Source organism: Poeciliopsis prolifica, unplaced genomic scaffold (genome assembly GCF_027474105.1).
Source record: "Poeciliopsis prolifica strain line A6 unplaced genomic scaffold, Auburn_PproV2 SCAFFOLD008, whole genome shotgun sequence".
Lineage (NCBI taxonomy): Eukaryota > Metazoa > Chordata > Actinopteri > Cyprinodontiformes > Poeciliidae > Poeciliopsis > Poeciliopsis prolifica.
Window position 1 is genome coordinate 10,101,837 of NW_026562383.1, and position 17,904 is coordinate 10,119,740.

Consider the following 17,904-nt stretch of genomic DNA (forward strand, 5'->3'; position numbering starts at 1 on the left):
AACTGTAATCTGCTTATCAGGAAGGACGTGTCAGCACAGAGAGAAACACTGAGCTTTGCAGTTTCATGAGGGCAGTCCTGCTGGCCGCCGGCAGAGGGCGACATTTTACCATCGAAGAAGTGAAGAGAGACGGGCGAAAATAAAACGACTATACTACTACTAATGAAATGAATTGGTTTAATCAGAAAAACTATGATTATAAGTAACGTTTGCATTGAAATACGAAGAAACATCAAATAAAGTTTCAAAATGTCGAAAAAATAATAAACTATGTCTACCATAATGATTGCAACAATACAATCCAAACATGATAAAATACAAATTTTCTTTAATTTCTTTTTTATTGTTGTTATTATTTTAATAAAAGTCTATTGCATGATTTTTTCCCCTTAAAGATACAAAAGCTGAAATAACCTGGTGCATTAAGTGTGCATACAGCTTCTTCATGTCTCATCCCTTCTACTTAAGGTAGGACATTACTGTCTGTGATGACTGAGAATCTACATCAACACTTGTGCACAAATCTAAACTAACAAATCTAAATCACCTTTCAATTGTCAGGATTCAGTGTCCTTTGGTAGCAATCTGTCACCATTCCACATCTCCGGCTGTCAACATTGGTCTCCTTTTCTTTTCCTTAAATCCATTTGATTGTGAGATATCTCTTGTCCAGAAATTATATGTCAGAGTCCGACTTTGTTGATGCTTTTCTCAAAGTTCAGTTTATTCTGTGAAAGTCATTTTTTGCTGGCTTCGATGGATGTTTTAAGGGCTGTCATGATGATATTTTATTTTTTGAGTGTGTGTGTGTGTGTGTGCGTGTGTGTGTGTGTGTGTGTGTGTGTGTGTTTTTAACAATTTACAAGTTTCTGAACTTTGAGAAAAATTTCAGTTCCATCTTAAAAGAGGAAAGCACAAAGCAAAACAGTCATTACTATTTTTCAGAGTGAACATGTTTTTTTTCTATTTTTTTTTTTGACATGTAGTGTTGTTTTGTGCCAAACAGATGTTTTGAGTCAAACTCATGAGTCTGGTTTCTTCAGATCACAGCATTATGTTTTGGGAGGTGTTGGCCCAGATTGGTTGACAGAAATTCTCATGCCCTCTTCCTGAGATCTGGAGAATATCTCATATCTTATGTGTCTTTTACACATATAAAATATACAAAAAATTAATACTCTGTATTCTTCTCCTTGTTTATACTGTACCTTTGCACAACAAGTGGCTTTTGACCTTTTGTAGCTCCTGTACAACTAATGTCTTTAGCCAATTTTGAAAATGAGCAAATAGAAAATCTTAAGAGGTCAATTAAGCTTTGATTCAGATTAAATATACCTCATCTCACATGGGAACAAAGAGGACACAGTGTTAAAACTGAATCAAAAAGGGCTTCAACAACCAGATTATTGAATTTTTTTAGCGTTTGCTTTTATCTTCTAAACAAGTGAGAAAATATCTTGTTTGTCAAATGAAATTAAATTTGTTTAAATGATTTATCAGTCTCTGTTCATGTAGTCCAAAACCTGGCATTTTAGCAGAAATATGTTCGTTTCTGAGAGCCACCATAAGGTCACCTTGTTTGGTGTCAATAATGGCATTTGTCAAGGCAGAGTTCTGATCTGTTGGGAAAATAAAGGAGCATGTTTAACCCAGGCTGGCTTTAAACGTTGACCATTATCATATGTGTGCTAGTGACGCTTTCAAGCAGAGTGAGACACCTTTGTATTTGTGAATATTTGTCAGATGTGTATCTAACCAGTATAAATTAGAATGTCCCAGAAAAAGTTCCTTTATTTCACAACTTTACCTTAAAAATGTAAGATTCATGCAGTACATTTATTTGCTACATAGGGTGATATGATTTTGATAATTTCACAGCTAATAAAAAGTCAAGTTTAACTGCAAGAGGCAATATTATATTGCATCATTTGCAATGCTTTTGTATCTACCTGTGGGCATTTTATCTAGCCACAATCATAATTAGTAAAACCATTTAAACCAGTTTGAGGTGCATTCCTCTGAATCCAATAATCACACGGTTACATTTTAAAAATATTTTTGTCACTTGACATAAAAGATGGACATCCCCATTTCTCCCACAAAGTCCCAGTTAAAGTCACAGGACTAACGTCGCTAGAGTGCATTAACCTGGAAACATCCCCTCTCTTAGTTCCTCTTTCAGTTGGCCGATATTAAATAGATTTCTTTTAAACTGAAGGTCGGTGATTCCGGTGTTTTTCTTCGTCCCCCAGCATGTCCAATCAAATCACGGGCTTTCCCCGCGTCACGAGCGGTGGGTGGGAATGGGAATGGTTTGAACTTTGAATCTGCGGCAGAGAGCAGTACCTCAACTCACCCTCATAGCCGCAAAGAGACTCGGTCCGTCAGCTTCTCCGCTTCAAAGGCTCCTCTCGTTGCTCCCGGTCGCCATGTCTTTCATCCTCATGAAGAAAAAGAAGTTTAAATTCAGGATAGACTTTGACCTGGAGGAGCTGTCGTCGGTGCCTTTCGTGAACGGGGTTTTATTTTGTAAAGTGAGACTGTTGGACGGAGGCTTCGCGCAGGAGTCGTCTCGGTAAGGCTTCTCTTCTATTTATAGCTGAAGCACAACTAACCTAAACTACGGTGAAACACTTTTTTCCCCCAGCAACTTCAAATCTAGTTTGACGGATTGTTTTCTTGTTTTCATTTGTTTTTTGTTTCCAGTTGCGCATTGTTAACGCTTGGCTAATAACTTCACCTCACATTCAGCGTTCTGATACTCACCAACAGCTGGAGCCTCGTCGACTAAAACGGCAGCAAACTTTAGTTTAACTGGAGACACTTGATGAAGTTTTGAGTTTAGTTTGTTTTCCCTGAAAATACAGATTTATACTAGCCGATGTTCGCCATAGCTGGTTGTACCAGTTGCTAAGCAACACGCCCGGGCTCATCTGATGCTTTGACTCGGAGTAACAAGTTGTTGCCAACAAGCAGCTATCATTTTCAAAGTTTTAAGACAGGAAATGCATCTATATGGTAATTAGATCAGGTAGTTCAGGCGTTAGAGAAATATGGTAACTTATATTGAGCGAGAAAAGCCTGATCAGTTCATCTGCCAATAAAAGCAACACCAGTGCAGCAGCATTTTAGCAGCTGATTCACTTTAGATTTCAGAGATCTCCAAACTAGACAAATGTTGGTCCTGATCTTGAACTCAAGGGAACATGAAGTAAAAGTCAACATGCGGCATGAATGTGATCAAGCCAATCTAACAGTAATCCATAATTTTCTGTACTGAATACAAAACATGCACCATAAACCTTCCCCTCCTTCTTTCTCTGTCTTTGAAGTTTATCGTGGTTAATATGTGATGAGGTGTGGTGAATATTAATTTCATACCCAAAAAGACAGATACTCCCACACACATTAACGTGACTCAATAATTAACCTAACTCGCCTATCTTTGTGCTGCCCCAAATTCTACATGAAATCCCAGAGCAGAACCGATAAATGTTTTTCTAAAAGCCCCAAACAGGTTAGGAGGTTCACACCAATAAAACTCAGGCTGTAAATTGATAGCCAAAACAAACTCAGGCTTTTACTTTCATTTATTTTTTATTTATTTCTGTGTTTCTGAGTAGACTGAAAGACTACACATGCACTGCGATTTTGCAGTTTATGTGACACATATTAACTGCTTGCAGGTTTAATAAACCTGGAGGAATTGCAGTACTCACACTTATATAAAGCTATAGACCCTGCAAATGTATGATGAAATGTGTCCTTGTCTTCCAGAGAGCCTGTCCAAGCCAACTGTGTGCACTGGAAGAAAAGGTTTTCTTTCATTTGTAAGATGAGTGCCAGCGCAGGTACGGGGGTGCTGGACCCCTGCATGTGCCGAGTGTCGGTACGAAAGGTAAAGTATAAAAACCTTAAAAAAAAAAAAAAAAAGAATTAGTTTTACAGAACTGAGTCCAGGAATTTATTTTATTTTATTTTTTCAAATGAAATGCTGTTAATTTATTTAAAAGTTTAAACTGTGATAAGAGTTATAGTGTTACCGTGTGTTTAATTTTTCAGGAAGTCAAAGGGGGAAAGTCTTTCGCAAAGGTAATTTTTGTTCTTTAATGACATTAAACATGTTGTAGACAGAGCACTTTCAAATACTGAATAATACAGTTGAATTTAAAAAATATTTAATAATTTCTTTAAAAAAATAAGTAGAATATTTTTGTACCTGGTTGAGTATTTTTTTTCTTTTCTGGCTTTGGTGACTAAGTCAAAATTTGACCTGTGTTAACCAGTAACTTTAATGAGTCTCGGAAGTGACTCATCTTTGTGTGTTCTGTCTTTCAACATTCCAGTCCATAAAACTATAATCTCTGCACAAATAAAGAGTTACTTATTGATGTCGAGATTCATGCAGTAGAAGCTAACATGTCAACATTTCCACTGTTTGACCACTTCCAGCTTGGATTTGCCGACTTGAACTTATCAGAGTTTGCTGGGTCTGGAAGCACTGTGCGACGGTGCCTGCTAGAGGGATATGACACCAAGAACACCAGACAAGACAACTCCATTCTCAAGGTATGCTCATAAATCAGCATACAACTCTGCAACTCCAACTTGCACAGTTCTGTTTTGGTAGTTTTATATCTATTCATCAATGAATTTATTGACGAATAAATAGAAAGCAGAGACAAAATTGCACATATAGGTTCAAATGTATACCTACATATTGATATTTTGGTAAATGTCCCATAGTAAATTGCTTTTTTTAGATTTTACACTGGTAGATTTCAGTGTCCCAGGCAGGAAGTGAGTAGAGAGATAGGCAAAGGTCCTAAGATTGAGAATTGAACCCAGGATGGATATACAGAGTTGAAAAACTCTGCATTCAATTTTGTTTTTGGTCAAATATTTTCATCTCGTATTCATAGAAACCTGTGACCAGAATAGTATGTCATTAACCTTGCTGAATAAAACTCTTAAAAGGTTAACATCTTTTTGCCTTATTTGAAAATCTTGTTACTTTTTCCCACCTATTTCTTCTTAGGAACTATTCAATGCATGTAAAGCTTCTGAGAACTGAGACATGTCCAAGCCTGTGATGCGATCAGCCATGGGAATAACTTTATTACATGCATGTTCTTGCCAAATCATGGGGCTGTAATCTTATGAAAGCATAATTCACAGGAGAGTCTAAAGCTTGTCTTGTATCTCACTGTGTTTGTCTCGGTTACAGGTTGTTATTCACACGCAGCTAATGTCAGGAGACCCCTGCTTCAAAACGTAAGAGCTCTTCTTAGACACTACTGAGCCGTTGAGTCAGATATTAACTCTGTATCACAGTATTGAAGGCTTTACTTGTACATTAGGTCCTCTGTAGTCGTGGTTCCACTGAAAGTGGGTTTCACTGCTATAAAGGTCTGTCACTGACCACAACGGAAAGTATTTTCATCACATCCTGTTTGTCACCTAACCTTAAAACACACTTATTTCTTACTATAATCAGTTGGAAAGAATCACTCGATCTTATCTGTGAGCTAATAGCACTCACCCAGACAGTATTCTGCCCTGCCCTGACAGGTGGGAAGACTTTCTGCGTGATCAGACTAGCTCAGAGTTCAAATTCTCAGAATATTGATTCGTAGCAATGTTTTTCTCAAAGGCAGTGATGTAATACGTAAAAATGCAAAAAAGAAAGAAAGCTGTCTTAGTCTAATAATATGAGCCTTTCTTTTCCCTTTCGAAGTTTTGTTTGCAGTCTAAATAATGTAGTGGTTGCTGTGGGGACAGCCAAAGCTTAGTCATTCATCCTAATGCCATATTACTCACTGTGTAGAGAGGGCTAACGTGACAATGTCATGTTCCTTCCTTTGCCTCTGTTTTTTTTTTCATTCTATTTTAGTTGAAATATAGGTTGCATTAGAAGGTTGTGATCACACAAATAGTTTGTTGGAAACCAACAGGATGTAGTGTAACTAGAACTACTTTCAGAAAGAGTGAGTGAAACACGTTTTATTTGATTTAGTTTTTGTTTAGTTCACCAGAAGTCCCAGAGTGGAACAGAATGAGTTTCTCTAAATAGAAAACAGATGTTGCGTCATCAAAATGGATGTTGAAGAAAACATCTGGTTGCTGTCCGTCCTACTTGTGGGAAACAAAGCCCCATCTTCGGAACACGTGTTTCGTTGGATTACATAAAGCAATATTTTGTTCATGTGTATTCTACAAGTGCAATCTGTGTACATCATAAAGCTCCTAAAGGTCTAGTTTGTTATGTTTACAGGAAGCTTGCTTGTAGAAATAACATTAAGTGTTGGAAGTTACCTCTCCATCTGTATGTATTTGCGTTTGAAAGAATGGGGTGGTGTTTGCAATGACCTCAGAACAATCCTGTTGTATGAGACAGCAGGTGTGGCTGCTCTTCCCAGAGGCTTTTCATTGAGAAACTGTCACGTCAAGCAAACTAAATGCTGCTGGTAGAGCATCACATAAATTGAAGTTTGGGTGATTGATCAAAATGTGAGACTGCCACTATGCCACCTTTAGATGACGCTAAAATTGTGATGCATTAGGTTCCTCCTCAAGACATTTGTGATGTTTAGATGTTCTGACCTGATGTGGGGACGATAGGAATGACACATACAGCACTTATTAGTGTCTGGAGCCTCTTTTGAACTGTATTTTAGGTTGAAAGCAGGCTATTATGTCAAATGGACTCTTTTGAACTTTGTATCATGAGTATTGCGTTGATTCTTTTGTGCAAGTTTAAGAAATTCTTGAGTTTTCTGTGGGAGATATTTGGTGTTGCTTATATGTGACTCTGTTTTAGTCCGCCCTCTACAGCCATGACTCTGGGAATCCCACCAGCAGAGGCAGAGGGTCTGCTTGAGGATAGAAAAGGAGGAGACGTTCGCACATCACATTCAGGCGATGGTACTTACATATTGATGCATTCTGCAAGACAGAAGATTTGTTGCATTAATTCATGATTTCTCTTTTTCTTTGTTGAAATAAACGCCAGACAAATGTTTTTTTTTTTCTTTTAGGAACTCCAGTAAAGTCGAGATCAGTCCCAGAGGAGCTGATTGCATTCAGCCACTCCAGAACTTCCAGCTATGCAAGTCAGCTCTCAAAAATGTCAGGTATTATAACAAAGATCCGTCCTGTTTTAATGAACAGCAGCATTATCAATGTGACTCAACACTTGTCTTCCCCACTACACACCGGTACAGCGTTCGTTTCACTGCAGACGCTGCGGCAATCTGTCTGACGATATCCCGCTCCACTTGAGGCAGGACATTCTCCCCGACCTGGAGAAGACACGCACACACAAATAATACACATGCACAATGAAGCTAGCTAACAATGTTAGCTAGCTTGGATAGCTAACTTCAAAGAAGACTAATATGTTGATTTGTGGCAGTAGCACTGTCAGAGCACTGATGATCGACACATACACACACATTTGTGAGGTAAAAATTAAGATAATTATATGTAAAAGTGTATTACAAAATACAAAAATATTATTCCGGGGTGAGACTTAGGACTGTGTATGGTTCACAAAAAAAATGTTTTCCTGACAGTCACAGCTGATAAGAAACAAAGATTTCCACTAAATTCCATAGGAAATGAATGTGAGTCATTTTGGACCAACTTGTGGAAGAATGGGGTAGTAATATGAAACGTGAAATTTCTTAAAATGTGTGAAAAGTAAAAGGAAAATTTGAATTGCATGATATCAATAACAAGTTTGTTGAGGAAACCTGGAATATGAATTGGTGAAAACATTTCATGACAAAGATATCGCAAAAAGATGACTTCACCGGGTCCAAAAGGACCCACTTATGCATCAGAGGGTTAAAGGTGGTCACTATATAAGTTCTGCTTTTTTTCTTACAGGCTATAGTTCAAACTATTCAAGCTCCACAGACCTGAGCCACAAGCGAAATGGATCAGAAGATTCTGCCTCCACAGGCATCGGCAGCATCGATCCCAGAGATCAGCAGGGGGAGAGAGGAGAGAAAGAAAACAGGGCCACTCCCACATCCACAGGCTCTCCAGCCTGTTATTTTGCATCTGAAAAACTCTCCACACCAAATAGAACTTACAGGTAAAATGCATTGCTTGTTTGGATCAGTACAGTATCTAACACAGTTTGTCATGTTCTGTGTCCATACGTCACCATTTGGTTCAGAGCTGTTTCCATGAAATTAAAAGTTGATGGGCGATTTTGGATTTACATCAAATCCAAAATCGATTTGGGATTTTGATTTGACATCAAAATTACAATTTTGATGTAATTGTTATTGAAACTGGTTATTATTATCCTCTTACATTTTTTTCTATTATTGATTAACATGTTAGGAAAGCTACATTTACACTAGACCAAAATAATAAGCTGATTTTTACATATTACATGCATAGGAATCTCCTTTAGAATTCTGTATGCTCCACATGTACATATTTTCTAAATGTTCTACCTTACGATAAACATTTGCTTTATTAACTGCAGATGGGTTTTTTTTATTCCTTCTTAGATCTCCAGTAAAACAGAACTCAGTGGAGAATCAACTAAAGCGAGTCGATGCCACGCGGGTGGACGCTGATGATATAATAGAGAAAATCCTGCAGGGCCAGGATTTCAGCCACGGCTTCTTGGATTCCAGTGCAGAGGGTGTGTACCTCTAATCCTGGTGTGGAAAATTGCTTAGCATCTTACTGGTGTGATCAAATTACTTTGAGGTGTTGAAATACGGGGTCTAAATGTGCTCCTGGCAATGTTTTGTGGCACTCCATAGTTGTTTATTCCACAAAAAGTTATTTTAATCATTGACAGATTCTGAGACTGGTCAGTTGAGCTGATTATGATGAAAGATGGTCAGTTTTTTTCTTACTTGTAATGTGTGTGTTGCTGCAGAGGAGGGGCTCAGCTTGTTTGTTGGACCCGGTGGGAGCACAGCTTTGGGAAGCCAACACATGAGGTGGGTGTGGTTATGTAACACAGCTATTTACCGTAAATATGCAGAAATGCAACCATGTCAGATAAAGGCTCTAAAGAGAAAATGTTGCTTTTTTTTTAACACAAATCTTCTCACCCCATCCATGTCTAATCTGTAGAAACTCTATGATAAACGTATAACAGTCCACATAAAAAAATAGGGCTTAGATCAAATATCAGCCCTAATTTCCCGCCATGTAACACACTGGCATTCTTTTCCAGGGTCGTAACCGGAGCCTTCGAACAGGTGGTCATCAAGCGGTAGGCTTTAGTCAGCATGAGTCTTAAACAAGAGGGACTACTTCTCCAGGAAAAATCATCAGGACTGAGCAAAGGAGGTGCCAATGAACTTACCCCTATCTGACTTCAGGAGATTTTATTTCTGTTATGCAACATTTCCCCACATGACCTATCCAGCATCTGTTGGCCATGAAAGCCCCCTGGTGTTCAAAATGTGGAGCTGAAGGACATTGGTGAAACTTTTTGTGCACTGATCACTTTCTTTCATCTTCCATGTCGGGACGTTTGGTTCTGACTGTCAGCATTTAGCTCTTTGAGAATTGAACTCAAATGTATGTCTGCCCATTGAGTGACTTTTGTTTAATTTTAAATGAAATGGCACTCCCTCTGCACTGAGAGACCCATATGCAGCATTAAGTGTTATATTAAGTATTTTAATAAACGAAAGATAAGAAAGCTTTAAAATTATAACTGGTCTGCTGGAGTAATGTGCTATTTAATGTGTAATGTTTAAATGTTTAGATTTTTGTCTTTGGTGGAAATTGCAAAGTGACATCGTTTTTTTCATTATCGAAACTGACAGTAAGATGCTTGTTCACCTTTGTTGCAACATAGCTATTTTTATGTAGCTCAGCTTAGAAAAACTGAACACCTCTCACCTGGTTGTGAAGGAGGATGATAGCAGTTAAAAATAACCGAAAGGTGCGTTCGTTCATTTTGTTATTTTGCAGACGTATATCTGTTTAGTGTTTAAAGTTATGTATAATCATAATTGTATAGTTAAAGTATTGAAATGTGATGTTTTAAATGTGTCAGATCTGAATGTAAAGGTTTAAAAAAAAAAAAGAGAGAAATGAAAGTCATGTCTGTTTTATTCCATATTGTCTTAAGATTTTAAAATGGAAAGCCATCACTCAAGTATCTTAAAGCTACTGGTCATTACTTTTCTGTAAAACTATATTGAACTCGCATTAGACATAGTCTGTCACCTACTGAACAATTTATTGTCAGTTATTCTATTTATTTGTTGGAAGTCATTGTTTAATCAAGAAGCAATGTGTCTCCCAAAAATAAGCTTTCACAGCCTCATTACATCATAGGCACATAAACAGAATTCTCTTGGGTAGGTATATTTTATTTCTTATTTATGTGGCCAAGTGTAGAAGGATGAGAAATATATGTGGGTTTTATTTCCTGACTGTTCTCAAATGGAGGAGCATTAATTTTGGCTTGATTTGGCATAAATAAAATAAAAACGCCACATCAGTCAAACAGCTTTCTTTAAAAATGAAAGCACTTTCCCTAAATTGAGAATTATAAAATAATATATTTATACCAGAAAAAAAAACAATTGTAAGTTAAATGGATCCTACAATAAAAGTGCAGAAAAGCGCCACTAAATGAACATTTCACATACAATGGTAAGAAAAACAAAAGATTTTTGCATGAAACGTTAAACGTATGACCTCTTATTTCAAACCACTTGAAAGAAATCAGTGCCACCTGGTGGACACTTTGAAACCCGCTTTGCACAAAAAAGGAATACTAATAACTTAGGAAGTTCAGACTTGACTTGCTACATATATTGTAGGTTTTTGATCAGAATGCTGCTTCAAATGTGTTTACTTAAACACTATGTGTGGCAACAACATTTTCATACCATAGGCAACAGAAGAGAGACTTTATTTTTTAAAATCTAACAGCAGAAAAAAAAACCATGCAAACCTATGAGCAATATTTCTCAACTGACCGTCCATACCCTGTTTATCCGTCTGTTTTTGGTGTCGTCTTTACTGTTTAATTTGCATTTGTTGACTGAAAAGTTTCTTTAACAAAAGGTAGTGTGTGTGTATGCTTCTTTGTTCCTCACCCACTGACTTGTATCCATAATGGACACTAAAATAGTTGGCAAATACATTATCCAGACATACATCTGTGTTCATGCTTTTATTTTTAAAATCCCACGATGACGCAACTACGTTGCAGGTAGCGGTTGACTGCACCACTGACGTTACAGTTCCGGTTCCACCTCGTAGTAGCACTTAGCTAAAACGGCGGCGGGAAAGTCGCCGACACTATCTTAACCGCAAATCTACACGAAGATTAAGAGGTCGGAATTGTAAAGAAGCGAGAAATCACTGTCCGTTTTTAATGGCTCAGTAGTTGGAAATACGCTAACCGTAAACGACAGCTTTACCGTGTGGGATTCAGCTAACATGGCTAACGTCGGAAACCAACTACCAACGCAGGCCGTTAGCAAGCCTTCATCAGGAAAACATGGCAACGTATTGCCCCTATGGGGAAACGAAAAGACTATGAACCTAAATCCAATGATTCTTACGAACGTGCTCTCCTCGCCGTATTTCAAAGTTCAGCTGTATGAACTAAAGACCTACCACGAGGTTGTGGACGAAATCTATTTCAAGGTAACGCCAGCTAATGCTAAGCCGCATGCTAGTTAGGCAACCACGTCCGCTCAGCTTAGCATTCATAGCGAACCAAATGACTTGCGAACAGGCTTCAGATTGTGAGGTTTATTGTTTGGGGAAATATTTTATAGAATGAGCGATACATGGCGCACCGTTTTAAAAGCGTAGCCACGGAGTTATGTGAATGTAGGTGGTGTTAGTTTACCGACATTTTAGCAGCCATGGAAGGATTCTACGGTATGGAACCACTGGGCCCATATTAACCTTAACAATCAAGCTAACTCCAGTTAATTATGCGTTTCAGTAAACTTTTGAAATGAAACTGTATTTAGAGTTTTGTGTTTGTGTTTACTCTGTTTACAAATCAATGAGTGCCAGAAAAAAAAGTTTTGTATTGTAGTCATTCGTACATGTGCATAACTATGCAAACGTTTTTTTCTACTTACTATGAAGGAACAAAATAAATGAATAAACATAATAAAGCTAAACAGAAACGTCCTGAGACAAACGTGGCAATCGAGACATTAATCTAATATTACTTATGAGTCACATTATTATGTATTTGATGGGAAGCTCTGACTATGCTTATGAGCTGCTGTAAGGAAGAGCCATTACTACAGAACAATAAAATGTCAAATGACATTGAAAAGCAAAACTCGAAATTATCTCGGAAATGCATTTTTGAAAGAAGAAAAATATTGCAGTGTTCGTTAGTGACGGTCCGAAATGACAAATGTAACATCCCGAACAGTCCTTGCTATTTTATTGCACTATGTTGTATATTCATGTTTTAGAAGTTCATATATTGTGAAGAACTTAATTTTATGCATTTTCTTTTGACTGATGTGAACATTGGTGATATATGGGTGCTAATGTAGCGATCCAACAGAAACAACTACTCTGCAGTCAACTTCAAAATAAGAAAGCATTTGAAAAAAAGGCGAATTGGATACAGGAATGATTTATATGTATTTTTAATTTAGGCATTTGTATTGGTCAGCTTGGTACGCTTCAAGGACCGGATATGGCCCGGTGGCAAAAAAAAAAAAAAAAGAAATGGCCAGGTCTGGCCAGTCTCTTAACAGACTGTTGATTTCATCAATAGTCTGTGTTTAAGCATCTTATCTCCATCTGTATTTTCTAAATCGACTTGCCGTTAATGGCTGTTAGTTTTATTGAAATGAAAACAGATTAAAATGTTAAAGAAACATTATTTCTGTGATTATCTGTGATCTCCTCGCTAGATGTGGGGGAATAAATGTAAATAGGTGGTTTCCTTTTTACTTTTTTAATTGAGTTCTCTTTTGTGCTTTCAGGTGACTCACATTGAGCCCTGGGAAAAGGGAAGCAGAAAGACTGCAGGCCAGACCGGAATGTGCGGAGGGGTAAGTGGGAAGTACGTGCTTTTTATATTCCCCACATTTTGTGTCTTTCTGCATTTCGTGTGAGGAGGAAAAACAATGTTTTAGGCTTTTTATTTTATTTGCCACTGCTTTTCATGTATAAGCGTAGTTTAGGCTGCGGAATGCTGACAGGACTGAAGATGGTATCTGTAAAGACTGCGTTATTAAACTTGTGCTTTTTTTAAATTTTTGATAGGTGCGTGGAGTTGGCACTGGTGGCATTGTATCAACTGCTTTCTGTCTTCTGTACAAACTGTTTACTCTCAAGCTGACACGCAAACAGGTGATGGGTCTCATCACTCACACAGATTCTCCGTACATCAGGGCACTTGGATTCATGTACATAAGGTACAAGTCTACTTCCCATAATCTTAAGTTAGTAAAAGCTTGTCGCTATAGATATTTTCACCAGATCCATTACCCAATGCTTTCGCTTCTATTAATCTAAATCATTTAAAAGGAACCTCACTGTAAAATGATATAAAAAGGGAACAAGTTGAAAAAATGTTGAATTCTGACCTTTTTTGTGTTGCAGATACACTCAGCCTCCAACAGATTTATTAGACTGGTATAATGATTTCCTGGATGATGAGGAGGTATGTCACCCCGGGTAATAATTTAACTTTCTCTTGTAAAATTCTTAGTGAGATGCTCCATATGTAAAGCTAGCAGCCCCCACATTCCACCCATTGTGATGCTCATAGCTGATTTTTCACCTTTGCTTTCATTTGGCTTAATTTTTCCCCAACTTATGTCGACTGAGCCTGAGTAGCTAGGTTAATGCTCGCTTCTCTGCTGCTGTTTATTTCTCAGGGTAAGTACGACAATACTATGGAATAAACGTTTTCATTTATTATCAGGTTAAGAAATGCCCTCTGTTTTACTCATTCATATATGTATTTTATCACAAAATAATACAAAAAAAATTAAATGGTACCTAATTTGTTATTAGAAAGACAGGAGAAGTATTTTATATGTTTTTATGCTAATTTTTGGTGAGAAAACATAGAATCTGGTTTAAGGCAGCCAAGCCTCTCTTCATGTTCTGTTGCATTATATTTGATTTTTCTAAAGTCCTACCCAACTTGTTAATTCCCCTGTCTTTTCCTTTAGATGCCCCTTGTGCAGCAGGTGAATTGGATATTGTTTCTCAGCACTGTTGGTTTGCGTGAGTGCAAAGCAGCTGTTCTCTACCATACAAAGCTCATATCTACTCATCCTGAGTACATTTCCCCGACCTGCTACAATCTGTGCTTACACTGTGAGCGTTTTAATTCTCCCAGAGTTCAGAAAGCTTCTGGGGAAACAAAGAAGAAAGAAGCACATGCTTCTTTTTCTTTCTTCCTGTAGCACACTGACCAAACATTATCCCTTTATTTTGCTTGGAAAATCCAGATTACAGCTCACACTGTTAATACAGACTACAGGAACTCTGACAAGTGATATGTTAATGTTTGTGTTCCCTCTGTTAAATATCAAAGATTAAGCTAGATGAACAGAGGTGAAGGTTCAGTACTTGGTCATCACAAATTCTGTTTGTTATGAAATAATATTTCACAAGGAAATACTTCTATTGCCTTAATTATGTGTAATAACTGTTTGTTTTGCTGTGTGTGTGTCCCACTGTTTGATTGTAGGAGCTTGACGTAAAAGCAGGTGGCGGCTGTGTCATGACCATTGGGGAGATGCTGCGTTCCTTCTTGACCAAACTGGAATGGTTCTCCACGCTGTTTCCCAGAATCCCCGTGCCCGTTCAAAAGGCCATCGATCAGCAGATGAAGGCGAGGCCGCGTAAGGTGGCCCAGAAGGAGCCGGAGGAGGAGGCCGAGTTCACAGAGTCAGGGAGGCAAGGAGAACGACGACGCTCCAGGTAGTTTTTGTGTTTTTATCCCGGTCCTTAAGTTTTATTGTTTTGAAAAGTCACACCAGTGGTTTTTATATGCTCTTCTTTAGCTTTTTATTCAAAGCAAATAGTTAAAATCATTTGAGTGATGCAGTTTTAGATGTTCAATTGTTTACAGCTTGCAAGTTTTCTCAAAGTCCTACACAGTATGACAATATTAAGAAGCGAAGATTCAAGCCTGGTGGAGAAAAAGCAGCAAGTGAGGTCTTTCACTCAATAATTTAGAACATTATTTAAAAGTAAACCTTATCTATTCCTTATACGGCTGTATTAAAAAAAATAGAACATTATTGTGTGGAAATGTTCAAACGAAACTGAAAATATTTATAGCAGGGCTGAATTTACTCTGGACATAAAACTTTTTATTGGTTACTTTCTCAGTACGCTGCGACATTCCGACTGCGACTGACTTCATTAAAATCCTTTTGTAGTAATCTTGGTAAATTTTTCTGCGAAACTGAATTTTGGCTTTTTATCTGTAATCATCTAATCAGGTGGAAATAAACACTTGACATAGATCCTTTTATGCAGCAAATCCTTTTGAAATGAATCACTGCAATACATTAACTTTTTAATCTAATTCAGCGAGTTACATTTTGACTGAACTGTCTCCTCCTCATCAGGACGCCAAGACGGACGCCGAGTCCCAAAAGGTCTCCCAAGCGATCGAGAAGCAGGAGCCACCACCGTGAGAGAGACCGCCACGGGCCGAGCTTTGACCGGGAGCTGGAGCGCGAGCGGGACCGGCAGAGGAAGGAGAGGGACGGGGGGCGGGACAGAGAGCGGGACAGGGCAGACAGAGGGGACAGGGAAAGACGGAGATCACGTAGCGCAGACAGGAACAGAGAACGCAAAAGAAGTCTCAGTGGCAGCAGAGAGCGGAGAGGCGAACGCAGGGAGAAAGAGAGGGACGGGGCAGAAGACAGGGGTAGGAAGAAAGACAGGGACCATCACAAGGACAGAGGGACGGAGAGGGACAGGTCCAGAGATAGGAAGAGCAGGGCGGAGAATAAAGAAGACGAGCGGAGGCATAAAGAAGACAGGGACAGACACAGGGAGGACAGAAAAGCCAAACGGTCGAGTCGGAGCAGAAGCAGAGAAAGGAGGCATAAAGGCGGAGCGGAGGAGAAGAGCAGGAAGAGGGACCGCAGCCACAGCAGAGAGAGGGAGCGCGAGCGGGACGGCGAGCGCTCTCACAAACGCAGCCGCAGCAAAGAGAAGAGTCGCCACCAGCGGGAGTCCAGTAACGAGCACAGTAAACACGCTGAACGGAGAAGAAGTCAGAGTACGGAGTAAACACGGCGGCACTGCTTCCACCTTTCTCTCTGCTCTGCTGTCTGGCCAGACATGGACCCTAAGTGAAGGAGCGTTGGCGTCAAGCCTTCACGTCTTGAGGTCATGTGCAGCCAAATGTAACGTTGATTCCCACCTGTTTTCATATGTTTTAACTCCCTGTTAGAACATTGTTAGTCCTCATTTAAAATCTGTACAGTAAGAAAAAAATCCCGGCATTTTAGTTTTCTATGATTCTTGTTTAGATCCAATGAGAAGTGGGTTTGTACATACTGTCTAGATAATGTCTACACACTGTTGTCGGACAGAGTTGGTTTTGATTGTTCACCTCGGTACTGTCAACATATGCTATATGTAAATCCTACCAGGTTATGGGTTCTATTTTCGGCCTCAAAAAAGCAGCGTGCTTTTTTTTGTTGTTGTTTTGGATCTCTGATAGGATTATGATATATGCGCATCTATAAATACTGACGGTTTGAATTCAGAGGTGAAGCTTTACAATTCTCTCCATGACCGTTTGTAGACAGTCCAGGAATGTTTTAATCCTCTGAAGGGCGGACCGCAAAGGTAAATTTTTACCACACACACTTGATCCCTGCTTGTGTTGTGTTTGAGTTATTACTCTGTTGCATTTTGTTTTCTAATAAAACCCTTTTACAAATGGTGTTTGTGTATAAAGGTGAATGAGGGACTTTGCCTTCAGCGTAGCAGATAATGTATAAATGAATATTCATGTTTCTTAAAGTCTTATCTCACGGAGTAATATAAAGGTAAATGAGAGCGAAAAAGTCAATGCTGATTTTATTGACCTGGACAAACTGAATCTTGAATATTATGACAATAGAATCGGGAATTTACCTGTTAGAAAATACACCAGTGTATTTTAATGAATATTTGATAAAAGGTTAAACTTTATCAACAAATTTTACTGAATTTTATGAAATTTAAATGGAAAGGTTTCAGGTAGTGTTATTTTTTTTTCTAACCTGACATCCAGAAAGAGGAGCTAGGAAACAAGAGCAAGAAAAATGGCAAGTAGTGACATCGTAAAACAGCCTTAATGAACCAACCAGGAAATTGTACTTTTGGTCTTGAATCGCCACTGAAAGAATGTAGAAAAGCATAACTAATTGGAACTCTAGACATTTCGACGGCCTTCCCTCCCCAACAGAATCTGACTGGTTTTGTGTCTTGGTTTATTGTTTCTTACTCTCAGTTGCTTCTCAGACTCAACATTTGATAAGACACAAAATGTCCCCATAGTGACATCAATTCAGTCCAGCCAGGGGCGTCATTAGTGCGCATTTCGTTAAAGAAATTACTTAAGTAGATCACATGTACATCCCAGTTTTTAAGTTTAGTAAGCTCAGTAAATTATTCCAAGGAGTTTAAAAAATTTTACGTGAGCGGTTGCCCAGGGTGACATTAGAAAGTGGGTACAGTGCCCAAAAATTCGAAAATAAAATGTCTATTGTGCCATGAACCAGATAGAACAATAAGTTCGGTTAAAGTTTAACACCGATTGCAGCTAAGAATCAACTAGTTTATCTCAAGACTTCTAAATTGATAATATTCACTTTACAATCTACTTGGAACAGTATTGAAACCCATCATAAATATAGGAAGTTGTGAACATATTTTCTGTAG

At 38.4% G+C, this 17,904-nt stretch overlaps 2 protein-coding genes across 2 annotated transcripts; both read left to right on the plus strand.

Annotated features, from left to right (window-relative positions):
* The first annotated feature begins 2,303 nt into the window (after positions 1–2,303).
* LOC129361984 (EEIG family member 2-like) lies at positions 2,304–10,088 on the plus strand. The gene is made up of 11 exons (XM_055033263.1): positions 2,304–2,575; positions 3,778–3,898; positions 4,063–4,092; positions 4,453–4,569; positions 5,228–5,274; positions 6,821–6,924; positions 7,038–7,133; positions 7,891–8,101; positions 8,529–8,665; positions 8,909–8,972; positions 9,212–10,088. Exons 1-11 carry the CDS (start codon positions 2,430–2,432, stop codon positions 9,252–9,254), a joined length of 1,116 nt encoding a protein of 371 aa, XP_054889238.1. The 5' UTR covers positions 2,304–2,429; the 3' UTR covers positions 9,255–10,088.
* A 1,153-nt stretch (positions 10,089–11,241) lies between these two features.
* prpf38b (pre-mRNA processing factor 38B) lies at positions 11,242–16,921 on the plus strand. Its single transcript, XM_055033020.1, has 6 exons — positions 11,242–11,655; positions 12,975–13,043; positions 13,258–13,409; positions 13,597–13,657; positions 14,699–14,931; positions 15,588–16,921. The coding sequence occupies exons 1-6, from the start codon at positions 11,446–11,448 to the stop codon at positions 16,258–16,260; spliced, it is 1,398 nt and encodes a 465-aa protein (XP_054888995.1). The 5' UTR covers positions 11,242–11,445; the 3' UTR covers positions 16,261–16,921.
* Positions 16,922–17,904: the final 983 nt, after the last annotated feature.

Coding starts and splice junctions, on each gene's coding strand:
- LOC129361984 (XM_055033263.1), top strand. CDS start 2,430: ATGTCTTTCATCCTCATGAAGAAAAAGAAGTTTAAATTCAGGATAGAC. Junction 8,102..8,528: donor ACACCAAATAGAACTTACAG/GTAAAATGCATT, acceptor ATTCCTTCTTAG/ATCTCCAGTAAAACAGAACT. Junction 8,973..9,211: donor TTGGGAAGCCAACACATGAG/GTGGGTGTGGTT, acceptor ATTCTTTTCCAG/GGTCGTAACCGGAGCCTTCG.
- prpf38b (XM_055033020.1), top strand. CDS start 11,446: ATGGCTAACGTCGGAAACCAACTACCAACGCAGGCCGTTAGCAAGCCT. Junction 13,410..13,596: donor CTTGGATTCATGTACATAAG/GTACAAGTCTAC, acceptor TTTGTGTTGCAG/ATACACTCAGCCTCCAACAG. Junction 14,932..15,587: donor GGAGAACGACGACGCTCCAG/GTAGTTTTTGTG, acceptor CCTCCTCATCAG/GACGCCAAGACGGACGCCGA.